General features: G+C 47.9%; 3 protein-coding genes across 3 annotated transcripts in view; 1 reads left to right on the top strand and 2 right to left on the bottom strand.

Moving 5' to 3' along the window:
• T265_10079 (hypothetical protein) overlaps positions 1 to 2,087 on the top strand; it is a gene marked incomplete at both ends in the record, with an annotated part of 7,262 nt that extends 5,175 nt beyond the window's left edge. Inside the window, 3 exons of the mRNA XM_009176348.1 lie at positions 1,112 to 1,282; positions 1,350 to 1,470; positions 1,887 to 2,087. Coding sequence (XP_009174612.1) covers positions 1,112 to 1,282; positions 1,350 to 1,470; positions 1,887 to 2,087 — 493 coding nt within the window. The remainder of the gene's footprint in view (positions 1 to 1,111; positions 1,283 to 1,349; positions 1,471 to 1,886) is intronic.
• T265_10080 (hypothetical protein) overlaps positions 1 to 5,918 on the bottom strand; it is a gene marked incomplete at both ends in the record, with an annotated part of 36,904 nt that extends 30,986 nt beyond the window's left edge. Inside the window, one exon of the mRNA XM_009176347.1 lies at positions 5,554 to 5,918. Coding sequence (XP_009174611.1) covers positions 5,554 to 5,898 — 345 coding nt within the window. The remainder of the gene's footprint in view (positions 1 to 5,553) is intronic.
• A 53-nt stretch (positions 5,919 to 5,971) lies between these two features.
• Positions 5,972 to 6,429, bottom strand: T265_10078 (hypothetical protein; the record flags this gene model as incomplete). The annotated part of the gene is made up of 2 exons (XM_009176346.1): positions 5,972 to 6,054; positions 6,096 to 6,429. The coding sequence occupies 2 exons, from the start codon at positions 6,343 to 6,345 to the stop codon at positions 5,972 to 5,974; spliced, it is 333 nt and encodes a 110-aa protein (XP_009174610.1).
• Positions 6,430 to 10,176: the final 3,747 nt, after the last annotated feature.

The following is a 10,176-nucleotide window of genomic DNA, read 5'->3' as shown; positions in this document are numbered from 1 at the left end:
TGGTTGTACGAGGGCTGGGATACTGCCAGGGCGCCCACACCTAGACAGGAGGACGATTAGGGTCCTCAACCAAAGCCTTTGGCTCAAAAGCCTAAAGGCAGGGCAGCGGTGCTTGGCGGGGAAATGCAAATGCACTACCTTTTCTACGGAACAAGTCGCCATACATGTTCCAACCCCCAACGGACCAGGAGCGCCACACCACGATAACAGTCAGTCTCTTCGTGTCGGAGTCGAAATGCAAACTGGCATTGAAGACCTAGAATACAGACACTGGAACTCCTTCGTCCTTTGTACATAAATGTTGCAAACTGGCATTGAAGACCTAGAATACAGACACTGGAACTCCTTCGTCCTTTGGATGTACATAAATGTTCACCTTCGTTCAAACATCAAAGGGCTTCGGATCCTAACGCTCCGCACTCGTTTAATACAAAGATAGACATGAAGTACTCAGGCAGTGCCAACCTCACTTAACTGTATTGATTAGGGACGGCGTCCCGAATAACTGGAGCCGGTCAACAGCTTCATCAGTCATCATTCAGCTGTAACATCCTTCCAGTGTCTAGCTGCCACGTCCAGCTGTAGCACCCAAGCCTAGACAAGTCGAGATGCAGAAGTTGGGCTCGAACCACTGATCCAGCTCGCCTCCCATGCTGCATTGTAGCGCGTTTGACCTCAGAGTTCTTCGTGTCTGTGCTAATGGATGTTTTTCAGACTTTCCTGTCGAGTGTACGTTTCTCCGAGGTTTTCCAACCGACCTAAAGCCTGAAAACTGAATTTGGGGCGCTCTCGATTTCGAACTCCATTGCTCGGCCGACCCGTGTGCGAGTTTCAGGAATCCGTTTCAAGTGGTCTAAACAGGGTATTTTCATCAAACTTCTTTAACTCCAAAGGCATCCACTCTGCAACGGACTTCGGTGTTCTGTGTGTACACTTGATCCCAGTGATTTCGCACCGATAATGCAAGTAAAACCAGTGGAGAACTGGAGTGTGTTGTCTGTGTGGCGTCCAAGTTTCGCTGCCGTACAACAATGAAGACTATTCAACGGTTCGACACGCCGAAATTTGTATCCATCCATAAATGACGACTGCTCCACACGCGTTTCTCAAGGCGGTCGAACCGTGGAGTACCTCAAACAAGAATACAGGATGCAAGCACTGCAACTGAACTGATTGCCCCCTCGCTCTATTCCAGGTTCCGGCTGCGAACCACGGGTGATTCAGATGCTACTGCAGCTGGATATGCCTGCGTGGGTAACGCCTTGAGCTACCGAGCGGAAGCGTCTCTACGTGAATGAATACCCGTTGATAATCACCTCTGCGCAGTTTGTTTTGCAACGTCTGTGAAGGAATTTCGAGGTGAGGTTTATTGTATCTGGTTACGACCCCAAGCAATTTAGCCCTGGATCGTTCTATGACACGTTCTATGACGCTCTAGGTGCTCTTTTACAACAGGCTAAAATCGTTGTTGTTGGACGGTCAGGTCCTAACGAAAAATTCTACCTTTTGTAATATTTCACTGGGATTTCATTTTCTCTGTTGTAGTCAACTAAGCCGCAGCGCTCTTTTTTTCCATTGGTTCATCTGCAATATAGCCGATCTTCATCCGGTATTCTGTCTTCTTCCTTGAAGTTTTCGCACTCGAGTAACTAGACTATCAACGTGATAAAATAAATTCCACTAAGCTCCTAAATCACCCAGCTAGCACATAGACACAACACTGGCGACCGGGATGTGATGGCCGAATGGTTAAGGCAGTGGGTTGGCCATCCATTGGGCGCTGCGGCTCAGTTGGCCACAATAGAGACAAAAAGAAATCTCAGTAAAATATTACAAAATGCAGAATTGTGGTTAGGACCTGACCGTCCTACCAGTTGTGACTGGAGGTGACATGGACGCCAAACTGCTGTTGGGGTCCAACTGGGTGGTCTGACGGGGTTGGATACGAAAAACATGGACAACGCAAATCGTCCAATTCAGATATGTGCCAATCACAGACTGTTCCTTTGCAGCACCAAGTTCCGGAACAGCTGATGACATTTGGCCACGCTGAATTTACCAACCAACTAGTCCCGAATCCAAATTGACTACATTTCCATCAGTTTCCGGTGGAGAGGGTCAATCACTGCCTGTCGCTCCTTCATACTAACGTATCTCAGTAAAATATTACAAAATGCAGAATTGTGGTTAGGACCTGACCGTCCTACCAGTTGTGACTGGAGGTGACATGGACGCCAAACTGCTGTTGGGGTCCAACTGGGTGGTCTGACGGGGTTGGATACGAAAAACATGGACAACGCAAATCGTCCAATTCAGATATGTGCCAATCACAGACTGTTCCTTTGCAGCACCAAGTTCCGGAACAGCTGATGACATTTGGCCACGCTGAATTTACCAACCAACTAGTCCCGAATCCAAATTGACTACATTTCCATCAGTTTCCGGTGGAGAGGGTCAATCACTGCCTGTCGCTCCTTCTGGAATACTAACGTGGACTCCGACCATGCGCTTGTGCACTGCTGTTTTTCACTGCACTTTTCAGGTCTACGCAAAACGTTCACATCTTGCGAGATGGCCGAAGTGGTTAGAGCGCGAATTTACTGACCGGAAGATCCGTGGTTCGAATCCGACCTCCGCCTCTCGACTTCCCCTGTCTAGGCTTGGGTAACCTGACAGTATCCCAGCCCTCGTGCCTCCTATGCGTGGCATGGCAGTTAGGCGCCGAAAGGGTGCTACAGCTGAACGATTTTTTTCCGTGGACCCGGAAATCAAGCGAGACTTACAAAACCTATTTCTCAAACACCTGCCAGGCAGTACTATGGCGGATATTAACGGCCACTTCTCGACTTCCCCTGTCTAGGCTTGGGCAACCTGACAGTATCCCAGCCCTCGTGCCTCCTATGCGTGGCATGGCAGTTAGGCGCCGAAAGGGTGCTACAGCTGAACGATTTTTTTCCGTGGACCCGGAAATCAAGCGAGACTTAAAAAACCTATTTCTCAAATGCCAGCCAGGCAGTACTATGGCGGATATTAACGGCCACTGGGAACAGATATCCACAGCGCTACTCAGCCGGAACTACTGTTTGAAGTGCAACCCAGCCAACCTCACCCAAACATTGAATATCTGATGAGGACGTTGCTCTTCTGGGAACCCGGTGAGAGAATCCTCCTGACCGCAACTCAACCAAACGAATCCAACGCCAGGTAAAACTGAGTGTCTGAGCAGACCGCGGAGCTTGGTGGACCAGAAAGCCCGAAGTAATGGAAAAGACAAAAATACTGAAAACGTGTGCAGGCTGTTCCACTTGATTTGTTCACCTTGTCCCCGGAAGCCTCTTGTCAGAGAAACTAACATGGTCCAGAATCGCTCTCTGATATCCAACCGAGGAGAACGTTTAGACCGATGGGTACAATACTTCGAACACCAAGTCAGTTGGCCACCTGCTACCTCCAATCCGGACTGCCGGCCTTGAACAGAAAGGTATACTCTGAACATGCAACCCTCTCAGCTTCAGAAGTGTCCTAGTGTATATCTCTACACAAGCGCCATCGTGCTGCTGGCACTGACGACCTTCTACCAGCCCCATTCAAGGGTGGCGGTGAAGTCCCATTTGGTGCTTGTCTAGCCTGTGTCTTTACCTGGGGGAAACAGACCGTTCCAAATAACAAAAGCCTGCTTGGCTGTCTGTAAAGTTCGCACGCTAAAGCAAGCAAGAGAACCGGTGGCTCTTGCCCACACACTGGATTCACCCTGCATTGAAGTATGCTGTCTGTCAGAAACAAGGATCCAGGAAGTAATCACGGTAATTGAACTGACTACCCCCCTCGCACTCTTCGCGCTTTGGACGGCGCGCCTCTGGTGACGACAACAATCCACTGCAACTCCGAACTCAAACAGTCAATGTTGGCACCAACTACCGGTGACGACGATCGAGCACTGCTTGTTACCCCTTCGAGAAAATCGGCGTGCACTTCAATCACGCACTTGTCAGTTACTGACTTTCATTACCCTTTTCAGGTCTACGCAAAACATGCACACATCGCTAGGAAACTGAGAAGCGAAATCAAACAAGTTTATCGGAGCCTACTTCCCGAAGTCTCACCACCGATAAGACGTCGTTACTCAGACCTAGTTGAAAGATGGCTAGCCCCGGCTAGCTATAACTGTGTCCGAAGGATGCGTTTCATGAGTAGTGGGTGTTACAAGACACCCCTTTGCATGCATTGTGGGGATCAAATGTCCAGTTGTACGCATGAGCTAGCAATTACCGGTCACCAGTTTATTATACAGTCTTCTCCAACCTCCAGTTTGAATCGCTCGGACTCGCACCTGGTATTTAGGGAATTCAGATGAGTCAGCGTATGCCTTAGTGTAAACCATGTAGGGCAGTACCCACAGTTCTCCGGTGCCTTTCGGGGTAGCTCGAAGTGAAAGGCCAATCCCTAAACGGATGCCAGCCCACCATACATGAATATGTTAGATTTCATAGGGTGAAAAGAAGAGAGGTGACCTCCTATATGGTCAAACGAGTCGGAACCGAATATCCTTGAGACAAGCACCTGGACGAAAAACCAGTTTCTAAGTATTCTCTCATCTTGACCTGGAAGACCAAGAAAATGTATTCGTCTGACAGTGATCGAATAATTCACTTGGCACGACAGACTGCGTGGCACCTGTGGTCTCCACTAAGTGTAGCTCAATGAGTTGTTGATGTACGCAAATCAACACACCTTAAGGCCGAAGGTGTCAATAAAGAATACCCTGCCGGTAGGTATGGACTGCATTCCGTCCACATTCAGTATAGAAGATGAGTTTAGGCTCACAGACCACTTCTGGACGGCGGTATGTGTCACGCGCAGCTTATGCTGCCAGGTACCAAAGATATACATTTTGATTTGAGCAAAATATATGGTGGGCTTTTTGTTTTGAGCGATTTAACACGGGTTTTTCAAAGTGACCTGATGTAATGGAGTACTTGTGTGTAAATGTGTATTTGGACCATAAGGGACACAAGCATACGATGCACCGTATCTGGTAAACGGCGATTAAATGTGCTGCCAAGTAGCCTGAGTAGGTTCTATACATCAAATCCTGAAGCTGCATATTGAAGTGTCAAACGACCGAGATAAGTATTCCCACAAGTTCACATCTGGTAGTTTTCTGGTCCCCTCCAGGATTCATTGGAGACTGCATTTAACGTTTCTCCTGGCTAGGTGTATGGACACTTCTGCTAGCAGAGAAACTGAATTCTGACCACTCGACGAATGCTGTACTGCACGTAATGCACAAACGTTCCGAGTGGAAGTTACCGTGCTTGGCGCAGTCAATTCGAGCCTCGAGAAAATCTTGGGTAACGTCATCCGCAAAAGATGACTTCCGAGCACTAAAGACACTCGAAAACTGGTTGTTTCGAGTTGAAGACTGCAAACAAACGGTGATTGTGACATCATTAAGGCGCTCTTACGAGTAATTTGATCACGAAAGAATTACTACAAACCCTGCAAAGTGACCAACCGAGATGTGTTTCAACAACACCATAAAATAATGCTCACCCCAATGGAATATTTTCTTTCATCGTAAAGTTTGTACACGTCATCGTAAACCCGCATTGAATCCGAGGGAATAGAGGCCAGTGTATGAGAAAAATACATACAATCCGACGCTAATAAGCGAGACAATTCCAAGTTCTTTGGATTTCGGGCGAGTAATTCAATGGCAACCGCAACGCTCCATAATGTTGTTTCTTGGTGAGGGTAAACCAGACAGCCATCACCAATGTAAACTGTGCTGCATGAACTCCACTTCTTAAGAGGAATGCTACTGGAAGAACGTTTTCCTGAACTTCGACAGATGTCATGAAACCGAGAAACCTGAAGGGATAATGCACAGAATTGCATTTACCTGTCCAGCAGATGAAGAATAATCTGGCGCGGATTCTCCGTGTCTCATGGGGGCTTTTTAAGAAGGCGTTTATAGAATTGACATCTTACTTGCGGATGCTGTGACGAACAAGGCGCGCTGCGACGCGTTAAAGGATGGGTCGAATTCCTCATCTGAATTAGAATGAAACAAACTGGAAGTAAAATAAGGATACCTGCAGGTTCACGCTCGCTGATATGCTGCGTTACTCCAGGATGCACTTGTATATTTGTCGATATCGAGAGATAGGGGGGACCAGAAACCGTACCAAAACTGTCCTCAGGGAGCCAAACATCATTGTGGAACACAGCTCCTGCATTTTGGTAACTAAAATTGGCCTTGTCAAGATTGTTGACCGACAGTCTCTCGATGGAATCATCGAGAGGCGACCACTTTTGGCGACAACAAGCTATCTGGTTGCCCATAACAGCGACAATAGCTCGGAATCATCACCGTGTCCGACACCGAAGGCGGCAAATGCTGTATGCACAGCCCGGCAGTGTCCCACTTGATTGGTTGATTTATCCAACGCGCATTTTCCGAGTTCAAGGGTAGTATCACGAAGTCATGGATTCACGGATTCAGGGATTGATACACAGGATCGCGGCTTTTGCCCAAGTTTCCCCGGTCGGTTTTATTCTTGTCGTTCAGCGACTGTCGTTCACCTGGAAGGCACAAGTGAAAAAATGGTGTAGCACTGCTCTTCAGGTTCTCAGCGCGGGGCAGTATCCATGCCAGCGCGAGGATTAGCATAGATAAATGTCTAAGAGTGCTTTAACCTGGGTTTTAGAAGGAACGTGGACAACCGCCGGTGGAAGGTAATTCCATGCAGCTACTACCCGAAGTGAGGAGAAATTTCGCTTACTGAATATGTGCGCTCATATTTTGAAAATCTTCATACTATGCCCCCGCCGTGTGGTTGCTGGATCGACGGTGAAAATGTTATTGGCCAAAATTTGTTCAAACAGGGCACAATTAAGAATTAGGTTCCCTCGGAAGCGACGATACTTCAGCGGAAGTAGATCAAGCATTGCGAGATGGGTTTCGTAGTCCACGGATTTGAGGCCGGAAACCATTCTTGTAGCGACTCGCTGGACATGTTCAATGAGGGTGACGCCTTTCGTGTGTCCTGAGAAGACAACTTGGCTGGCGTACTCCAGGAGCGCTCTGGCGTAGGCCTCATAGAGTATTTGGAAGTCCATGCGAGTAGTACAAGATTTCAAGTCGTCCGGAAAAAGTAGACATGGACCTGCAAGAACATCTGGAAGGTCGTTCACGTAGATTAGAAACAGGAGTGGTCCCAGAACGGAGCCTTGAGGAACTCCAATGGAGACCGGCACCGGAGAAGAATAAGTATAACCTACCTCCACTCGGAATGATCTGTTTGATAGGAGCGCCTTGATCCAGTGAAGGCTTTTCTCTCGAATCCCGTAGGACTCGAGTTTGTGGAGCAGCGGGACATGTGGGACCCCATCAAATGCTTTTGAGAAGTCGAAAAATATGGCATCCGATATGAGTCCTTCGTCCCTGGGTTGAGTTAAGCTGTCCATAAACACGGGCATATTTGTTACGGAAGAGCTGTTTTGGAGAAATCCGTGTTGAGCTAGAAATATCAGGTTGCTTGAAGTAAGGTGACCTAGGGTAGCTCGCTTCAGAATGCGTTCCATAACCTTGCATGGCACGCTAGTGAGGCTCATGGCCTGTAGCTGCCAGGCGACAGTCGTTCACCAGTTTTGTAGATTGGCGTGACAATCGCTTCCTTCCAAGCAAAGGGAAGGCGGCCTTCGTCAAGCGACTCGCGAAACGCCAAGTATAAATGATTTGCCGGTGTGGACGACGTTTCCTTCAAGGTCCTTGCATGAACCTCGTCGGGCCCCAACTCGCAGAATGCGTTAATCTTGTGCAAGAGTTGACGAATGTCCTCCCCCGTGAAGACCAAGTAGGTTAGAGGCTGTTACTAGTTACGCCTTGACAAGAGTGAATGTGACGAGGACGCTGGACCTGAAAACAGACCTGCATATTGTTCTCTGTAAACCTCAAATACCAATTTTTCGGTCACTTGTGGGTTCTCGATTCCTGTCCCTTTAGGAGGCTCGCTGGTGGCTTGTTTCTGCGGCGATTTCTCATGTACTTGAACAGTAAGTTTTTGTTTTTTCGAGCGAGGTCCAGAATGGTGACTTGTTTTCGTATGTTCCATTGGCGGATTTCTGATTTACAGCAGTTCAGCACTTTACGAAATGCCAGCTCATCTTCTGTGTCCCCTGTAGTCGAGTCTTTGGAAAAAGTTAGGACCTTTTTTCCAGAACTCGCCTAATCCTTTTTGGCCACCTGCGGCTCACCCGAGCGCGTGCTTTTTTGGAACGAACATTACGCCAGCCTCATGAATTTTCCGTACAATGGTCTTATATGACTCTTCCACTGGAGCTGCTCCCAGTGTCACTTGTTCAAGAAAGACGCGCATTCTTGAAAAGTGTGCACGGCAGAAGTCTCGAAACCACGTTTGAGGTTCGGGATTCCTGGCCCAATAGCAGATGAAATCAAAGGTCAGCACACAGTGGTCGCTATGTCCCAGTGGAGCGTCAATTGTTACCTGATCAACGAAGTGTCTTTCGTTGGTGATGACCAAATCCAGGAGGGATGGTAGTTGGCCTGCACGGTATCTGATGGGTGCGACGACATGTTGAGTCCAAGCGATCTTTTGAGCGGCTTCAACCAGCGCCACTGCAAAAAGTCCGCTTGATTCGACGCGCTGAAGCTCGATCCAGGAGGCCTTTTGAGCGCTGAACTCACCTACCAGCAGGAAATGAGGGAAGTTGTAGCTGGAGGGGGTTGCTCAAGGGTTCGCATGAGGAATTGGTCATCTTCAGGAGGTTTCGAGGAGCTGCGGTAGACCACACCGAGAAGAAGAGAATCGGACTCACGAAGCGAAATCTGGACCCACAGTGCATTGCAAAAAGGTGCATATGTGGTATCGGAGGGGACAATCGGGATTGGTAGGGGCGCATATAAGTACAGAGCAACCTAACCAGCCGTCCCTCGTTTTGAGTCAGCTCGAAAACCAGAGTAGCCGTCTATCGAGATCACCGCATCAAAGACCTCTTGTGTCAGCCAGATCTCTGTGGGTGCGATTATAGACTGTTGTTCAAGGTAAGCTGACTTTTTGTCCTTGCTGAGTTTGTGGAAAAGGCTGAGGCAGTTTGTGAACAAGCATTTCAGCACTCTCTTCTGGGATCAAGGCTTCCGAACAACTTACTCGGGTCCAGCGGCTTCGTTCACCCGAGAAGCACAATTCTGGCCTCTGGCTATGCGCACAATGGGATTGATTTCTCGAAATCTACGGCGTTTTCAGGCTTGACACTTCATAATGTATAATGTCTATGTATAATTTATGCGGTCCTGTATTATTGAAAATCATCTACCATGGCGATTTGTTTAAGTAAGCGGATGCCCAAAGTCAATAAACACCACCGACCATGAATACGTTGCCTGGTGATAAAAAATCGCGAATTGTGGAAAAGGTTGACTCACTTGCAATAAACGCAACTTTCAGATAGTTTTCCACCGGAAGAAATTTCCTGAACATCCTAGAATCTAAATGGCCTTTGGAGATGCAAAATATGCGTAGTTGCATTCGTGCAAGCAAATATTGGTCGACTTTTCCCATTGCCAGTTAAAATTCCGTAGTCCACGTTAAGTATTTGCTAAAAGTCATGCACGTTTGCTGGCAAAAGGCAGAGTTTTCCATTATAGGTTGCGAATTATGCTAAGAAGTCCTCGAGGTTTATCGATTAAGAACATGGAACATACGTCAATCATAGCGGACAGCTGAACGGAACTAACCGACGCACATGACTAACTTGCGGCTAGGGGTACACGATGCCTAACTAACCAGCAACACAGAACATACGTCAATCACACCAGACAGCTCAACGAGCCTAACCGACGCACATGACTAACATGCGGCCAGGGGTACACGATGCCTAACTAACTAGGCACATAGAACCTACGTCGATCATACCGGATAGCTGAACGAACCTAACCGACGCACATGACTAAGACGCGGATAGGGGTACACGATGCCGGAGCGCACCCATCCATCTGCACCGGAGAAAAGGCTCAAAATGGACGTCATTAAATGTTGAGATATATTGGTCGTTTTGAAGTGTACATATGTCCTTCTGTGAGGCGAATTTTCTTCTTCGTGAGGAGTGTTCATTTGACCGCTGAAGTGTTGAAATGAGAGGAAGATATAATTC

The sequence above is a fragment of the Opisthorchis viverrini genome, assembly GCF_000715545.1.
Source record: "Opisthorchis viverrini unplaced genomic scaffold opera_v5_335, whole genome shotgun sequence".
In the NCBI taxonomy this organism is placed as follows: domain Eukaryota; kingdom Metazoa; phylum Platyhelminthes; class Trematoda; order Opisthorchiida; family Opisthorchiidae; genus Opisthorchis; species Opisthorchis viverrini.
This window is presented reverse-complemented; position numbering and strand designations above follow the sequence as displayed.